The sequence below is a fragment of the Rhinopithecus bieti genome, unplaced genomic scaffold, assembly GCF_001698545.2.
Source record: "Rhinopithecus bieti isolate Rb0 unplaced genomic scaffold, ASM169854v2 scaffold_35865, whole genome shotgun sequence".
NCBI classification, from domain to species: domain Eukaryota; kingdom Metazoa; phylum Chordata; class Mammalia; order Primates; family Cercopithecidae; genus Rhinopithecus; species Rhinopithecus bieti.
Genome location: NW_016814950.1, coordinates 46,606 through 64,946, shown reverse-complemented (window position 1 = coordinate 64,946; position 18,341 = coordinate 46,606). Strand labels below are relative to the sequence as shown.

Below are 18,341 nucleotides of genomic sequence, written 5' to 3'. Positions count from 1 at the left end.
CCTCAAGGTAGTCAGACTTTATATGGCCACTGAAGACCTAGGCAGAAGCTGCATGGCCTTTTCTAGCTCATTTTGGGAGTTCCGCAACTTCACTTCAGCTGAATTCTGTTGGTTGCATGCAAGTCACCAGACTACACAGATTTGAGAGGAGGGTGCCATAGACCCCACCTCTTGATGGAAAGAGTATCAAGCTCTGATTGTAGAAACACATGTGGGATGAAAGAGACTGTTGCAACATGGTGAAACCCCATTTCTACAAAAAAAAAAAAAATTAACTAGGAGTGGTGGTGCACACCTGTACTCACAGCTACCCAGGAGGCTGAGGTGAGAGGATCACTTGAGCCCTGGAGGACGAAGCTGCAGTGAGCCATGATCATGCCATTGCACTCCAACCTGGGTGACAGAGCAAGACCCTGTCTCAAAAAGAAAAAAGAAAGAGATTGTTGTAGCCCTCTTTGGAAAATAGAATCTGTCCCAGCTGCCATGTGTGGCTGGAAGAGATGGCCAATTCCTGATATTCAAAAGTGTGGAAGGATTTGCCAAGTGTGGAAGGATTTGCCAAGCTTAAGTCACCTTAGCTCCAACAGATGCAGGAAAGCAAACATCCATTCTTGTTGACTTCAACAGAGGGCCACAGAGGCTTTCAGACAGTAGAAATTTCCTTAAATGTGGGAAAGGGCTGCAGATGCTAGGTGATCCTTCCCCCAAAATATCTACTATAGCCTACTCCTTTGGTTTTTTGTTGTCGTTGTTGTTGTGTTGTGTTTTTGAGACAAGGTCTCACTCTTTCACCCAGGCTGGAGTGCAGTAGCACAATCTTGGTTCATTGCAGCCTTGACCTCCCCAATTCAAGCGATCATACCACCTCAGCCTCCCAAGTAGCTGGGACTACAGGCACACACAACCACACCCTGTTAATACGTATTTTTTGTAGATACAGGGTTTCGCCACGTTGTCCAGGCTGGTCCCAAATTCCTGGATTCAAGCGATCCGCCTGCCTCAGCCTCCTAGAGTGCTGGGATTGCAGGTATGAGCCACTTTACCTGGCTTTGAATGTTCAATATCAATAGACCCTTTGCAGAAGTTCTTATCGAAACTCTCCCTGCACAACCATCTCTCGTTGTACAATCAAAAACGCATTCACGCTGCCACCCAAGACAAAAAATTTCAATAGTTCCATTTTCCAGATCTGAGACTGGAATCAGGGAAGAAACATTCCCCTCCAAATATGTCATTCTCCCCACATTCCACAAGCTGTGAGCTAGTTTTAAAGTTAATCGTCACACACTGTGCGAAAAATAATGGGAAAAAGGTCAAGAAAAGATAAGTCAGCTGGGCACTGTGGCTCCCGCCTGTAATCCCAGCATTTTGGGAGGCTGAGACTGGTGGATCATCTGAGGTCAGGGGTTCGAAACCAGCCTGGCCAACATGGCGGAACTCTACTAAAAATACAAAATTAGCCAGGCATGGTGGTGTATGCTTGTAATCCCAGCTACTTGGGAGGCTGAGGCAGGAGAATTGCTTGAACCTGGGAGGTGGAGGTTGCCATGAGCCGAGATCGTGCCATTGCACTCCAGCCTGGGCAACAAGAGTGAAACTCAAAAACAATGAAAAGGTAAGTCTGGCCAACCGTGGTGGCCCACACCTGTAATCCCAGCACTCTGGGAGGCCGAGGCAGGAGGATCGCTTGAGCCCAGAGTTTCAGAAAAGATAAGCCTTGTTACTTAAAATATATGAGGATATACACCTGTGACAGCATGGATGGAATTAGAACTTTTTTTTCTTTTTTTTCTTTTTTCTTTTTTTTTTGAGACAGAGTCTCTCTCGTTGCCCAGGCTGGAGTGCAGTGGCCGGGTTCACGCCATTCTCCTGCCTCAGCCTCCTGAGTAGCTGGGACTACAGGCGCCCGCCACCACACCCAGCTAATTTCTTGTATTTTTATAGAGACGGGGTTTCACCGTGTTAGCCAGGATGGTCTTGATCTCCTGACTTCGTGATCCACCCGCCTCGGCCTCCCAAAATGCTGGGATTACAGGCATGAGCCACCGCACCTGGCCTTTTTTTTTTTTGAGACCTAGTCTCGCTCTGTCACCCAGGCTGGGGTGCAGTGGCGCAATCTAAGCTCACTACAACCTCCACCTCCCAGGTTCAAGCAATTCTCCTGCCTCAACCTCCCGAGTAACTGGGATTACAGGCACCTGCCACAACGGCTGGTTAATTTTTGTATTTTAAGTAGAGAGGGGGTTTCACCATGTTGGCCAGGTTGATCTCAAACTCCTGACCTCAGGTGATCCACCCACCTCGGCCTCCCAGAGTGCTGGGATTACAAGCGTGAGCCACCATGCGCGGCCATTTTTGTATTTTTTGTAGAGACGGGGTTTCGCTATGTTGCCCAGACTGGTCTCAAACTCCCGGGCTCAAGCAGTCGTCCCGCCTCAGGCTCCCAAATTGCTGGGATTACAGACATGAGTCCCTGCGGCTGACCTGGACCTCAGCTTTTACCCTAAGTGAGGCAGAAGTCATGGGAGGACCCTGGGGCGGAAGAGTGACATGAGTTGACTCATATTTAAAAGGAATCCCTCAGGCTGTTTTGTGAGAATAAATTACAGGCGACAAAGGCAGATGATGGTACAAGACTAGTTTCTGCAAGTCTCCAAGGGCCATGGCTGCTGTTTGGGTGTTTCTGACTTTTCTCCTTCATACACGTGCCATAGAGTTCTCCTTCCTCACCTAGAACCTCAGATGGTTACGTTTCTTTCTTTCTTTCTTCCTTCCTTTCTTTTCTTTCTTTTCTTTCTTTCCTTCCTTCCTTCCTTCCTTCTTTCTTTCTTTTTCTTTTTTTTTTTTTGAGACAGAATTTCACTCTTGTTGCCCAGGCTAGAGTGCAGTGGCAAGAGATCAGCTCACTGCAACCTCCACCTCCCGGATTCAAGTCATTCTCCTGCCTCAACCTCCCGAGTAGCTGAGATTACAGGCGCACGCCACCACACCTGGCTAATTTTGTATTTTTAGTAGAGAGGTGGTTTCACCATGTTGGTCAGGCTGGTCTCGAACTCCTGACCTCAGGTGATCCACCCACCTCGGCCTCCCAAAGTACTGGGATTACAGGCGTGAGCCACTGCGCGCAACCTCAGCTGGCTGGGTTCTTGAGGGAGGTGGAAGAGGGGGGTGGCTGCTGAGAGGGCATGTACCAGGGTCCAGCCCAAACAGAAGGTGCACAGGCCGGGGACAGAAGAGCTAAGGAGTGTGTGTCGGTGCTCACGGTGTGTGAGCTTGACAGCAGCTGGGACTGTCTTGGAGCGCTGCCGCATTCCCCATGAGTGAGCTTGTATTATGTACCCTGGGATGCTCCAGTCTGGGTGGAATCTGCACGTGAGCTTGTGTGCCTTGCGAACCTTCCCTGAGCACCTGCACTGTGTCTGGTCTTGTGCTGGGCGGGATACCCAGGGGAGGGGCCCTTAGCTCACCACAGTGATCAAGACATCCCTGGTCCTGCACTCACAGGCTCACAGTCCCCAGCCAGGGACCCTCAGAGTGTGCAGGGCTGAGGTTGGAGAGCCCAGAGGGGGAATCTGACCCAGCCAGGGAAGGCAGAGGGGACTTCCTGGAGGAGGGGATGGTACAGCTAATCCTAAAGGTAATCTTTTCCGATGTAACAGTTGCTCTCTAGGATGGACGCAGTGGCTCATGCCTGTAATCTCAGCACTTTAGAAGGCAGGAGGATCACTTGAGCCCAAGAGTTGGAGACCAGCCTGGGCAACATAGTAATACCCTGTTTCTATTACAAAAAATAATAATAATAATAATACAAAAATTAGCTGGACATGGTAGCACAAGCCTGTAGTCCCAGCTACTTGGGAGGCTGAAGTGGAAGGATCGCTTGAGCCAAGGCGGTCGAGGTTTCAGTGAGCTATGATTGCGCCACTGCACTCCAGCCTGGGTGACAGAGCGAGACCCTCTCAAAAAAAACAGAAAAACAAAACACGTTGCTCTCCTGTGTGACCAATACATAAAGTAACCTTGACCAATCTAATAACTCCCAGGCTGACCTGTAATCCAAGCCTTCTCTCTGTGTCAGAGCAGGCAAAGCCCAGATCCAGGGCTACCCCAACCCCCAGGCTGATGAGAAGCCTGGGGAACCTCTCCCAGTGTGGCCAATGACCCTCCAACCTCCCACGTTCTGACCACTGTCCCGGGCAACTAGTGACATCTAGTGGGGGGTTTTGTCCCAGTCTGACCTGGCCTGTAGGGGCCTTGGGCGGTCGGACCTGGGACCCACCCTTCCTAGCAGTAGCTGGACTCCTCCCCCTTCCCGCAGGTGCCCTGGCCTCTTCCCCTGCCCTCCTCACCTGCTCCGGCCAGCCTGACTCCTCCCCTACCCACAAGGTTGGGAGGGAATGAAGGAGAGAGCAGGAAGGAGGAAGGGAGGGTGGCATTCCTGGGATTCCCTGGATAGGGGGAAGAGTGGGAGGGCCTTCCATGGGTAAGCAAGCGAGAGAGCACCCCGTACCCCACCCCCAGCCCCATTATCAAAGCCGTCTAGGAGGAACTGGATTTGAAGACCATTGAAGATAAAAGATTAAACTGGTTGACTCCAGGCTACTGGTCAGACGAGGAAAGCAGCCCAGAGCACTGACCACAGGGGAAAAGATCTCCGGGCATACTGGGAACAGCTGCTGGGGGCCACTGATCAGGCTGCGGGGGTCACCGGTTGGACTGGGAGAGGCCAGTGCAGGCCACTCAGACGGCACGCTTGGGGCCATTAGTTACACTGGGAGAGGCCATCGCAGGCCACCGGTTGCAGTGGGGTCGGCTGGTTAAAATCGACAATGCCAGCCTAGGCTGCTGGTCACAGTGGGGACGAGTCCCCAGGGCCCGTGGTCAGAATAACGGGGAGAGGGTCCGGGATTGCCTGGTGAGATCCCAGCTCGGGTCACTGGCTACACTGGTCCATCAGGCCTCCCCTCTGCGGGCGCTGGTCAGTAAGCCTGGACAGTCCTGGGCTTGGGGGCGGAGGAGCCCCGAGCCTGGCCCCGTGCACTGGGAGGTCCCCTTCGGGCAGTGGGAGGTCCTGGCCCCGCGCCCGGGCTTGATGGGGACAAGGGGGGCCTGGAGGGCGGGGCGGGGCTGCCGGGGGCGGGGCCTCTAGCTCCCAGCCCCGCAGCGGCCGAGCTGCAGCCGGGACTCAGTCGCCGCCGCCGCCGTGAACATGGAGCCCCCGGACGCACCGGCCCGGACGCGCGGGGCCCCGCGGCTGCTGTTGCTCGCAGTCCTGCTGGCTGCGCACCCAGGTATGGCTCGGGCTGAGGGCAAGGTGGGACTCGGGGGAGGCCCCTGGGGACCCCGGGAAAGCAAGGAGAAAGGGCTTTACCCTGACCCCAGGAAGCAAAATGTGGGGACCCCAAGAAGGAGGGATATGGGAGTGTTGGAAGGTACACCTTCCAGTGAGAGATCTGGGGACAGCCGGGCAAGAGAGCTGGGGATACCCAGGCGGTGGATCAGAGACAACTAGAGAAGTCAGCCCCCTTCCCACTCAGCACCCTGGAATCTGCGTGCCACCTGTCTCCTTCCTCAGACCCTGGAATTTGGGCCCCCAGCCCCTCTTTCCTCAGACCCAGGAGTCCAGGCCTCCCGTGGCTAGAATGGCTTCCCCCAGGGCACAGAGGATCAAAACCCCAGGGCTTCCTCCCTCAAAGGTTCTCAAATTCTAAGAGGTCCAGGGACCCCTTAGAGAAGCGAGGACCATGTTTCCCCACACCAGCGATCCGTACATATTTAGGAGTTTCCAGAGTCCAGTATAAAGAACCCGCCTCCCTCAGGAAAAGGCTGGAGCACCAGCCCCGGGCAGTGACAGTGGAACAAAGTGTTTCCAAGTGACAGGCCCCCTTTCTGGGGCCTCAGCTACATTTACACACCTGCATGGGCCTGGCGATAGAAGGAGAGGAGGCCCTGGGTGGGGGGCTGGGGACACAGGGACAGAGAGATGAGAGAGATTGGGGAAGAGAGAGGACCTCTCTGCCTCCACTTGCTGTCTGCAGCTCAGACCCAGCCTTAGGCACCAGCCTGGCCCCCATCACCCCTCCCTGGGGACAAGCTGGGGCCAGAGGTGAGTGCCTGGGAATCCAGGCCCGTGGCACACTCATGGTCAGTAGTGGGTCCCCAGGGGTGGGGCTGGGCCAGACTGAGCGGAGAAGGGAAGGGAGTATCTAAGAAGCACTGAGAGCTGATGCCAGGATGCCAGACCAGAGGGTGAGGGAGGGTGGTGGTTTTCCTACAAGAACTACTCCACCAGGCCCCAGCCTCCTCTTCCCTCTGATCCCAGGAGTCCAGGCACTCAGCTTCCCAAGATCCTGGGCCTCAACCTTATCCTGTTGCGAGATGACTCACCTTATGTCCCATTTGCTGTTGTATCAAACGGAGAGGGGGGCCAAGAGGCGGTTGGGGGCTCTGGCTCCAGGCCGGGCAGGTCTCAGCCAGCCTGTCCCTCCCACATTCCTGAAACCTGCCCAGCCCTGTCCCCCCTCACCACCCCCACACACCTATCCCGCCTAAGCTCCGGGCCCAGCCGAAGCCCACACCCCAGCCCCTCACTCATGGGAGAGAGGAAGAGACCCAGGGACTGAACGGTGCAGGTGCAGAGAGAGAGGCAGAGACAGGGACAGAGATGAAGACCCAAGAGGAGAGACACCCAAGAGGTGGAGACAGGGATGGAGAGAGACATTTATCCATCATCATGGAGGTGGACCTGCCCAGGGTGCTGGAGGCAAATGACTGAGCCAGGCCTGGCCCTGCCCTGGGGGGGTGGCATGTGCTCTCTTGGGAGAAGCAAGGGTCGGTGCAGTATTACCCCAGAGCCCTGTGCAGCCCAGAGGAGGAGCCCTGAGCTCTGCAAGTACAGGGAGGGCTGGATTTGAGACCCAGAGATGCAGGGAGAAGGGATGGAGGGTGAAAGGATCTTAGGGAGGAGGGGCTGGGGGCCTGGACTCCTGGATCTGAGGGAGGAGGGGCTGGGAACCTGGACTCCAGGGTCTGAGGGAAGAGGGGCTGGGGGCCTGGACTCCTGGATCTGAGGGAGGAGGAGCTGGGGGACTAGACTCCTGGGTCTGAGGGAGGAGGGGACAGGGGCCCAGACTCCTGGATCTGAGGAAGGAGGAGCTGAAACCTGGACTCCTGGGTCTGAGGGAGGAGGGGCTGGGACCTGAACGCTTGGGTCCTGGGGGAGAGAGGACCCTGTCTGGAGGGCTCTTCCTGTTGGTGTGGTGGACAATAGCTCAGTTGCCCTCTTGCAGATGCCCAGGCGGAGGTGCGCTTGTCTGTGCCACCACTGGTGGAGGTGATGCGAGGAAAGTCTGTCATTCTGGACTGCACCCCTACGGGAGCCCATGACCATTATATGCTGGAATGGTTCCTTGTGAGTGCTTGGGGCTGGGGGGCCTGGAGTCAGGGCACAGCAGGGCAGCAAAGGTTCATTCTCTCATCAGTGCCTAAGATCTGTAGAGATCCACCAAGCCACATTCCTTATTACAGATGGGGTCACTGAGTCCCACTGAGGAGAAGGGATTTGCAAGGTGCCCCGTGTCTGGGCACAGCTGAGTCTAGAATGACGTTGACCTGCTCTGGACTGTGGGCTCTTGAGAGAGAGAACAGGGACAGACACCAAGAAAGCAGGAGAGGCTGGGTGCGGTGGCTCATGCCCGTAATCCCAGCACTTTAGGGGGCCCAGGCGGGTGGATCACCTGAGATCAGGAGTTTGAGACCAGTTTGGCCAACATGGCAAAACCCCGTCTCTACAAAAATACAATAAAAAATACGGTAGTCCCAGCTACCCGGGAGGCTGAGGTAGGAGAACTGCTTGAACTTGGGAGGCGGAGGTTGCAGTGAGCCAAGATCGTGCCACTGCACTCCACCCTGGGCAAAAAGAGCAAAACTCCATCTCAAAAAGAAAAAGAAAGAAAAAAAGAAAGCAGGAGACTTGAGGGGTCAGGGAGGACTAACGAGGAGAGAAGGCTAGGCACGGTGGCTCACACCTGTAATCCCAGCACTTTGGGAGGCCTTGGTGGGTGGATCACGAGGTCAAGAGATCAAGACCGTCCTGACCAACATGGTGAAACCCTGTCTGTACTAAAAATACAAAAATTAGCTGGGCATGGTGGTGCGTGCCTGTAGTCCCAGCTACTCGGGAGGCTGAGGCAGGAGAATCCCTTGAACCTGGGAGGCGGAGGTTGCAGTGAGCCGAGATTGAGCCACTGCTCTCCAGCCAGGTGACTTGTCTCTCTCTGCTTGAGAGACAAGCGGAGAGGGAGAGACGGAGAGGAAGAGGGATGGGACCGGAATGAGATGGAGAAAAGGAGACAGGAAAAATCAAGAACTGATAGGGAATGGGGGCAGAAGGTGGAGAGGGATAGAGGGACAGAGGGACCAGGGAGATCTATAACAAGAGAAAAAGAGGCAGAGCCAGGAGCTGCAGAGAGAAAGGGCCCAGAGAGAGAGAGAGACTGAGGAGCACTGGGACACCCGGAGCTGAGAGCCTCCCCTGTGCCCTCAGACCGACCGCTCGGGAGCCCGCCCCCGCCTGGCCTCCGCCGAGATGCAGGGCTCTGAGCTCCAGGTCACAATGCACGACACCCGGGGCCGCAGTCCCCCATACCAGCTGGACTCCCAGGGGCGCCTGGTACTGGCTGAAGCCCAGGTGGGCGACGAGCGAGACTACGTGTGCGTGGTGAGGGCAGGGGCGGCAGGCACTGCTGAGGCCACCGCACGGCTCAGCGTGTTTGGTAAGTGTCCACAGACATCCGCCGAAGGGAGGCAGGCAGGGAGGGGCACAGGGCAGGGGCTTCTGACGTGAACGTCTTTTTCACAGCAAAGCCAGAGGCCACTGAGGTCTCCCCCAACAAAGGGACACTATCTGTGATGGAGGACTCTGCCCAGGAGGTACCTCTCGGGTGAACCTTGGTCCCGGGGTCCTGGAGGAGGAGGGAACAGGACCCTGGACTCCTAGGTCTGAGGAGGAGGGGCTGGGGACCCCTTGGTAATGAAGGATGAGGGGCAAGGCCCGGCGAGGTGGCTCATGCCTCTCATCCCAGCATTTTGGGAGGCGGAGGCGGGCAGATCACCTGAGGTCAGGAGTTCCAGACCAGCCTGGCCAACATAACGAAACCCCGTCTCTACTAAAGATACAAAAGTTAGCCAGGCACGGTGGTGTGCAACTGTAATCCCAGCTACTCGGGAGGCTGAGGCATGAGAATCACTTGAACCCGGAAGGCAGAGGCTACAGTGAGCTAAGATCACACCACTGCACTCCAGCCTGGGCCACAGAGCAAGACTCCGTCTCAAAAAAAAAAAAAGAAAAGAAAAGGAAAAAAAAAAAGGAGGGGCAGAGGAGGAAGACTCCTGTGTCCTGGGAAGGAGAGAGCTGGGGGACCCAGAATCCTTAGTCCCTGGAGGATGGTGCTGGAGGCCTGGGCTCTTTAGTCTGAGGAGTCAGGGACTAGGAATTCAGACTCCTGGGTCCTGGGAGAGTCAGGAGTTAGGAGCCTGGCTCCTGAGTCTGAGTGGCAAGAACTGCTGAGAGAGGAGCCCCGACTTCAGAGTCCTAGCTCCAAACCCATGGCCACGCCTGTGTCTGCCTCAGATCGCCACTTGCAACAGCCGGAATGGGAACCCGGTCCCCAAGATCACGTGGTATCGCAACGGGCAGCGCCTGGAGGTGCCCGTAGAGATGAACCCAGGTGAGCAGCGCAGGAGCTCGGCGGGATGTGAGCTGGGGTGGGTGGCGGGACTGGGGCCTGGCTGACTGCCTCCTCCCCTAATCTCTCCCAGAGGGCTACATGACCAGCCGCACGGTCCGGGAGGCCTCGGGCCTGCTGTCCCTCACCAGCACTCTCTACCTGCGGCTCCGCAAGGATGACCGAGATGCCAGCTTCCACTGTGCTGCCCACTACAGCCTGCCCGAGGGCCGCCACGGCCGCCTGGACAGCCCCACCTTCCACCTCACCCTGCACTGTGAGTCTGTGCTGGCCTTTGACCTCTGACCTCAGGCTCCACACCTCATGAGGCCTGACCCTCCACCTGGTGGCCTCACACTCCCCTGTGACCCTCCACCTCCCTACTTCATGCTAAAAAATGTGCTAGTGCTGGCCGCTGACCTCTGACCTCAATTGGTCACACAAGCGCCATCATGACCTCTGACCTTCGACCTCCACTTAGCACCCTGGACCCCGTGGAGTTTATGACTAAATGGTGCTTTACACTCTCTCACACTGAATCAGTTCCCCCTGTGACATCTGGCTCCAAGTCTCACACTGACCCGTCGCCTGTACGGACCTCTGACCCTTGACCTATACTCACAGTTTATTTCAACCTCTGAACTCTGGCACTTTGCCTCAGAATAAGTGTGAACCTGAGGCTTGAAACCTATGACCCCTAACCTTTGACCTGCCATAGCCCTCTACTGGGATGCAGGACTGACCCATCGCCTGTCCTCTGGCCTTGACCCTTCCCCTGATCACGATTCCCATCTCCTTGCCCTTCCCTTAGATCCAACGGAGCATGTGGAGTTCTGGGTGGACAGCCCATCCACTCCGGCAGGCTGGGTACGCGAGGGTGACACTGTCCAGCTGCTCTGCCGAGGGGACGGCAGCCCCAGCCCGGAGTATACGCTTTTCCGCCTTCAGGTGACCCACCCAAGGATCCCTCTGGGATCCACCCCCCAGCCCCTGACCTCTGTGACCTACTAACCTGCATAACTTCTAATGTGGGACCTGGGAGGCCCCTGGCTTAGTCACCACCTGATCTGGTGGCCCACGAACTAAAAGGACCTCTGACCCCTGATTTGAGAGAGTCAGGACTTAGCATGCCACCTGACTTGACAAACCCTGACCACTGATTCTGGCTTAGCATGACATTAACCTAGTGGCTTCTGACCTAGCATAAGCCCGCTGAACTAGGGTGGCTTCTGAGCCTGGTTCCTCGTCTCCTGTCTCCCAGGACGAGCAGGAGGAAGTGCTGAATATGAATCTCGAGGGGAACTTGACCCTGGAGGGAGTGACCAGGGGCCAGAGCGGGACCTACGGCTGCAGAGTGGAGGATTACGACGCAGCAGATGACGTGCAGCTCTCCAAGACGCTGGAGCTGCGCGTGGCCTGTGAGAGCCCTGGGGGAAGGGGCAGGCAGGAGGGGCCCTGGCATCAGTGCCTCTGCACCCTCCTCCCCACAGCCCTGAAGTTGCTCTGTCATCCCAAACGGTCTGCCTTCAACCCTTTCTCTGCATTTCTTGTGTTTTGGGGTTTTGTTTTGTTTTGTTTTTTCAGATGGAGTCTCGCTTTTGCCGCCTAGGCTGGAGTGCAATGGCGCAATCTTGGCTCACTGCAACCTCCACCTCCCAGGTTCAAGCGATTATCCTGATTCAGCCTCCCAAGTAGCTGGGACTACAGGCATGTGCTACCACACCCAGCTAATTTTTTGTACTTAGTAGAGACGGGGTTTCACCATGTTGGTCAGGCTGGTCTTGAACTCCGGGCCTCAGGTGATCCACCCGCCTCAGCCTCCCAAAGCGCTGGGATTACAGGTGTGAACCACTGCACCCGGCCTTTCTCTGCATTTCTGTGGTATTTGTCCTGGTTCTCTGAATATCTGCCTCCATCCCCTCTAATCTGTCCTACACAAGGCAGCCAGAGAGACCAGAGAGCTCTCTTTTTTCATTTCTTCTAATATTTTTTTTTTAGAAATAGGATCTCGCTCTGTTGTCCAGGCTCGAGTGCAGTGCCATGATCACAGCTCACCGCAGCCTTGACCTCCTGGGCTCAAGTGATCCTCCCGCCTCAGCCTCCCAAGTAGCTGACACCACAGGTGCTCCACCACACCTGGCTAAAATTTTTTTTTTTTTTTTTTTCAGAGACAGGACCTGGCTTGCTGTGTTACCCAGGCTGGTCTCGAACTCCTCATGCGATCCTCCTGCCTTGCTCTCCCAAAGTGCTAGGATTACAGGAGTGAGCCACCACATCTGGTCAAGAGCTCTTTCCATAGCACAAACCTGACCCTCCTCTGCTCAGAATCTGTCATGGCTCCCCAGTACCCTTGGGAGAGAGCCCAGGTGTCTCACCACAGCCTTCGAGGCCCACCTGGCCAGCTTCGCCATTAGCTGATCCTTCTCCCCAGTCAAGGCTATCTCCTCATCACCCCCCAGGCTCCTCTGGTTCCCACCTTCACTGCCCATCCTCCCCTACCGTCTGTTTCTAACCAATCCCTTGAATCCCAGGCTTCTAAGAACACTTTTCAGTTCACTTTTATCCAGACCCTGGGAAAAGACTGTATTCTCCCTTAGCACTTCTTGCATATCCCTTCCTGGGGTAGACCCTGCACCAGACGCTGGAAACACATCTGTGAACAAGACAGGCCACCCCTGTTATTTCAGTAGGGAAGACAGATGGTAAATGCTAACAGATCCCTTTCAGTAACAATAGTGTATCTACAGGTGATACCACCAGTGAGAGAGAGCGGGAGAGGGGATTATTTTAGGTGATGGGTGTTACAGTCTGCTTTCCTGGGAAGCACATTCTGATTTGGATGTTTTCAGGCAAGAAGTTTATGGGAAGTACCCCGGGATCCACACCTCTTGGATCTAGGGAGGTAAAGGAAGCAAGATTTAGCAAGATTTAGAAGTTGGACTGAAGTCTAAAGAAGGCCTCGGGCTGGGTGCAGTGGCTCATGCCTGTAATTCCAGCACTTTGAGAGGCTGAGGCAGGAGAATTATTTGAGCCCAGGAGTTCGAGGCCAGCCTGGGCAACAGAGGGAGACCCCATTTGTACAAAAAAAAAAAAATTTAAAATGAGCCAGGCATAGCGGCACACTCCTGTAGTCCCAGCTACTCAGACGCCCAGGTGGGAGGATCGCTTGAGTCTGGGAGGTTGAGATTGCAGTAAGCCAAGATTGTGCCACTGCACTCCAGCCTGAGCGATAGAGAAAGACCCCGTCTCTGGAAAAATAAAAATAAAAAAGTAGGCCGGGCGCCGTGGCTCATGCCTGTAATCCCGACACTTTAGGAGGCCGAGGTGAGTGGATCACCTGAGGTCAGGAGTTAGAGACCAGCCTGGCCAACATGGTGAAACCCCCTCTCTACCAAAAGTTAGCCGGGTATGGTGGCAGGCGCCTGTAATCCCAGCTTCTCAGGAGCCTGAGGCAGGAGAATCACTTGAACCCAGGAGGCAGAGGTTGCAGTGAACCGAGATCATGCCATTGCACTCCAGCCTGGGTGACAGTGAGACTCCGTCTCAAAAAAAATAAAGAAAGAAAGAGGGCCCTCGGTCAGCCCCACAGGGCACTTGGAATCCAGAATGGCCCTTCACAGTTGTCCCCAGTTGGGGTGAGGGGGGCTGGGCCTTAATCGCCCCTACATCAACCAGTCCTCAGAGGTGTGCTAGCCTTAGGCAAGGGGCTCTCAGCAGCTGAGGCAGTTCCCAGAGAGGGCTGACAGCTGCGGGCTGACAGCTGTCATCCTTCTCAGCAGCTGGTGGAATAAGTCCTTCCATGCTGTAGGAAAGATCTGGGTGTCCACAATAGGGTAGGTCAGGGAAGCCTCTGAGAAGAGATATTTGAGTGAGAAACCAGAGTGGACTCAGAAACGCAGAGCGGCCAGGCACGGTGGCTCACACTTGTAATCCCAGCACTTTGGGAGGCCAAGGCAGGTGGATCATCTGAGGTCAAGAGTTTGAGACCAGCCTGGCCAACATGGTGAAACCCGGCTCTACTAAAAACACAAAAATTAGCCAGGCATGGTGGCTGGCGCCTGTAATCCCAGCTACCCAGGAGACTGAGGCAGGAGAATCCGGGAGGCGGAGTTTGCAGTGAGCTGAGATTGTGCCACTGAACTTCAGCCTGGGTGACAGAGCAAGATTCTGTCTCAAAGAAAAAAGAAAAAAAGAAAAAAGAAAAGAAACGCAGAGAGCTACAAGAAGAACACTGCAGACAGAGTGAGCAAGTGCAAAGGCCCTGGGGCAGGCCCCAGTTTGGTCTGCTCAAGAAAAACAGCAAGACAACAGGGTAGCTGGGAGCACAGGAGTAGGGGAGAGTGGGAGATGGTTCAAGAGGTGGGTGAGGGCCAGACCAGGCAGCATCTTTTAGGCACCCTCAAGAAGTTTGACCTGGATGCCAAGAGTATTGGGGAGCCACTGCAGAGTTTTATGCAGAGGGGAGGGATGACCAGTGGGTTTTTTTGTTTGTTTGTTTGTTTGTTTGTTTTTTGAGTCAGAGTCTCCCTCTGTCACCCAGGCTGGAGTGCAGTGGCACAATCTCGGCTCACTGCAACCTCCACCTCCCAGGTTCAAGCAATTCTCCTGCCTCAGCCTCCCCAGTAGCTGGGACTACAGGCACGCGCCACCATGCTCAGCTAACTTTGATTTTTAGTAGAGACGGGGGTTTCACCATGTTGACCAGGCTGGTCTCGAACTCCTGACATCAGGTGATGCACCCATCTTGACCTCCCAAAGTGCTGGGATTACAAGTGTGAGCCACCGTGCCCAGCCTGACCAGTAGGTGTTTTAAAGAGATCCCTCTGGCTGCTCAGTGGAGGATGAACAAGAGGGAGGAGCAGGCTAGTGAAGAGGTGGTCGGGACAGTCAAACCTGGGGCCAGAGATGGAAGGAAGCAAGAGGATCCGTCCTGAGAGCAGACTAGATAAAGACCTGTGAGACCAGGAGCAGGGGCTCACATCTGTGATCCCAGCGCTTTGGGAGGTCAAGACAGAGGATCACTTGAGGCCAGGAGTTTGAGACCAGCCTGGCCAACATAGCAACACCTTGCCTCTATTCAAAAACAGAACAGAGGATGGACAAAACTTTGTAGAAAAGATGTTTGGGGGTAACAGGGAGGTGACCCCAAGGGTTGGGGTTTGAGCAAAAAGTTTGGGTGCTAAAGACACAGAAGGGACACCTTCCACACCTAAGGTTATTCATTAACCTTGGGCTCAGATGTCAGCTCTGAAGAAAAGTAATTGACTTGGGCATGTATTTTGGGGTTAGACTGCTAGATTGTTGGTTGGAGAGTCTAGATGGGAGAATGGAGATTTCATGGAGATGGGGTAAGCCAGGAGGAATACTTGCTGTTCTCTGCTTCCAACTGTTCATTCATGTTTGCACCCGCAGTGGCCCCTGGAGAGCCCCTAATTGAGTGGGTGGGGGTCTGGGAAGAGTGACAGACTGTCCCCCACTGCAGATCTGGACCCCCTGGAGCTCAGCGAGGGGAAGGTGCTTTCCTTACCTCTAAACAGCAGTGCAGTCGTGAACTGCTCTGTGCACGGCCTGCCCACCCCTGCCCTGCGCTGGACCAAGGTGAGAGGGAAAGGAGCCCCCTCAGGCCCCGCACTCGCACCCTCCTCTCTCCCCTCGCTCCTCGCCCTCTCACAGAGTCCTCCTCCTCCTCTGCCCTCCCCAGGACTCCACTACCCTGGGCGATGGCCCCATGCTGTCACTCAGTTCTATCACCTTCGATTTCAATGGCACCTACATATGTGAGGCCTCCCTGCCAACAGTCCCGGTCCTCAGCCGCACCCAGAACTTCACGCTGCTGGTCCAAGGTTCAGGGGGCAGGGAGGGGGTGGGCTTGGATGGGGACAGTGTGGGGTGTGGGACCTGGACAAACAGGACGAGTCCCTGAGTCCTTGGCTGGGGTCTCCATCTTCTGCTCGATTCCTCTCTTCTCTCTCTCCCTCCTCTCCCTTCACTTTCTTTCCATCCCCACCACCCACAGGCTCGCCAGAGCTAAGGGCAGCGGAAGTAGAGCCCAAGGCAGATGGCAGCTGGAGGGAAGGAGACGAAGTCACACTCATCTGCTCCGCCCGCGGCCATCCAGAGCCCAAACTCAGCTGGAGCCAACTGGGGGGCAGCGTAAGGGACCTTCTTCTCCACCCTGAGCCCCCTCTCACTCATCCAAGTATCGCATCCTCCTTTCCACTTCCTGGAAGACTGGACGTCTTTCACGTCTGCCCTCACCCCCACCCCTTGACCCCACCAGCTGGGGCCTGATCGGAGCCTCCACAGCCCGCAGAGCCAATCCCCGGACAGCAGGGTTGGGTGAGCAGCTCTCTGACCCTGAAAGTGACCAGTGCCCTGAGCCGCGATGGCATCTCCTGTGAAGCCTCCAACCCCCACGGGAACAAGCGCCATGTGTTCCACTTCGGCACCGGTGAGTGACTGAGGTGGTGGCAGAGGAGCCAGGTGTGGGGCAGACAGAGCTCACTGCCTGACTCGTGCCTCTCTCTATCCTGTCCCTGCAGTGAGCCCCCAGACCTCCCAGGCTGGAGTGGCCGTCATGGCCGTGGCCGTCAGCGTGGGCCTCCTGCTCCTTGTTGTTGCTGTCTTCTACTGCATGAGACGCAAAGGAGGCCCCGGCTGCCGCCGGCGGCGGGAGAAGGGGGCTCCGTGAGTGGCCTGCTATCTGCAATGACCACCATAGCTTAACCCCATCCCTACCCTCAACCCCAAGCTCAACCCATAACCAACCTCAACCACATCTTATCCTCCACCCTACATCCCACCACATCCACCTCCATCCCCAAGCTATCCTCATCCCCAGCTATAGCCCCAAACCCAACCCAGACTAATCCACAGCCATCCTCAACCCATTCTCATCCCCAGGTACAGCCCCAAACCCAATCCCAGACTAATCCACAGCCATCCTCAACCCATCCTCATCCCCAACTACAGCCCCAAACCCAACCCAGACTAATCCACAGCCATCCTCAACCCATCCTCATCCCCAACTACAGCCCCAAACCCAACCCAGACTAATCCACAGCCATCCCTGACTCCATCCTCATCCCCAACTACAGCCCCAAACCCAACCCAGACTAATCCACAGCCATCCCTGACTCCATCCTCATCCCCAGCTACAGCCCCAAACCCAATCCCAGACTAATCCACAGCCATCCTCAACCCATCCTCATCCCCAACTACAGCCCCAAACCCAACCCAGACTAATCCACAGCCATCCCTGACTCCATCCTCATCCCCAGCTACAGCCCCAAATCCATCCCCAGACTAATCCACAGCCATCCCCAACTACAGCCCCAAACCCAACCTAGAGCCATTCCCAAATCCATCCCCAAGCCAAAATCAACACCATCCCCTCCCTAATCTCCTCTCCTGCCCCTAGTTCAGTCTCATCCCCAACTCTATCCCTGTCTCCAATCCCAACCCTACCCCCAATCTCTCCTCAGCTCCAGTCCATAACCCCCTTCAAATCATCCCCATCTAATCTCCTCTCCAGCCCTGGCCACATCCCCATCCTCCCCAACCTCCAGCCCCAACACCCATCCCCCTGAGCTCACCCTTAACTCCAGTTTCTCCTCCAATCCCATCTCTCACCATCCAGCCCTCACCTAGCCACTTCCCAACCCTAGTCCCCCACCATCCCGAAGCCAACTTCACCCATGTCCCCATCCCCAATCACCCTTGTCCCCATTCCTGACTCCAAATCCAACCCCTAAGCCTCCTCAAGCCCCTCCTCATCTAACCTTGTCTCCAGCCCTAACCACATGGCCATCTTCACCTCCAATCCGTAACCATCCCAGACTGATCCTAAAACCAACTCCAGCTCCATTCCCATCTCCAACCCTTATAGCATCTGCATCCCCATGCCCAACCCTAACCCCAGTGCCATTATCAGCCCCTACCGCATCCCCATGCCATCTCCACCCAGCACACCCCCATCCTCACCTCCATCCCCAGCCACATCCCAGCCCCACCCACCCCCATCCTCAGTTCTTCCCCCTGCCGTGTGCACCTCCAACACGACGCCTCCACCCGATGCCTCTTCCCCGCAGGCCGCCAGGGGAGCCAGAGCTGAGCCACTCAGGGTCGGAGCGGCCAGAGCAGACCGGCCTTCTCATGGGAGGTGCCTCTGGAGGAGCCAGGGGTGGCAGCGGGGGCTTCAGAGACGAGGTGGGTGAGGGCCTGGGCAGCCTGGTGAGAGGGACCTGCTGGGCAGTGGAGCATGCCCGTGGGCACAGGCTGACCTCTCCATCCGCTCCCCAGTGCTGAGCCAAGAACCTCCTAGAGGCTGTCCCTGGACCTGGAGCTGCAGGCATCAGAGAACCAGCCCTGCTCACGCCGCACCCGCCCCCGCCTTCCCTCTTCCCTCTCCCTGCCCAGCCCTCCCTTCCTTCCTCTGCCGGCAAAGCAGGGACTCACAGCGGCTGCCTGCCTCTGGGAGGGAAGGAGAGGGAGGGTGGGTGGGTGGGAGGGGGCCTTCCTCCAGGGAATGTGACTCTCCCAGGCCCCAGAATAGCTCCTGGACCCAAGCCCAGGGCCAGGCCTGGGACAAGGCTCCGAGGGTCGGCTGGCCGGGGC

The 18,341-nt window shown here is 56.1% G+C and overlaps 1 protein-coding gene across 1 annotated transcript; it reads left to right on the top strand.

Annotated features, from left to right (window-relative positions):
- The first annotated feature begins 5,127 nt into the window (after positions 1 to 5,127).
- On the top strand, positions 5,128 to 18,321 carry BCAM (basal cell adhesion molecule (Lutheran blood group)). Its single transcript, XM_017852764.1, has 15 exons — positions 5,128 to 5,291; positions 7,290 to 7,411; positions 8,546 to 8,774; positions 8,861 to 8,931; positions 9,632 to 9,728; positions 9,820 to 10,002; positions 10,537 to 10,673; positions 10,987 to 11,143; positions 15,208 to 15,323; positions 15,427 to 15,568; positions 15,742 to 15,878; positions 16,032 to 16,176; positions 16,268 to 16,412; positions 17,816 to 17,933; positions 18,027 to 18,321. Exons 1-15 carry the CDS (start codon positions 5,210 to 5,212, stop codon positions 18,030 to 18,032), a joined length of 1,887 nt encoding a protein of 628 aa, XP_017708253.1. The 5' UTR covers positions 5,128 to 5,209; the 3' UTR covers positions 18,033 to 18,321.
- The last annotated feature ends 20 nt before the right edge of the window (positions 18,322 to 18,341 follow it).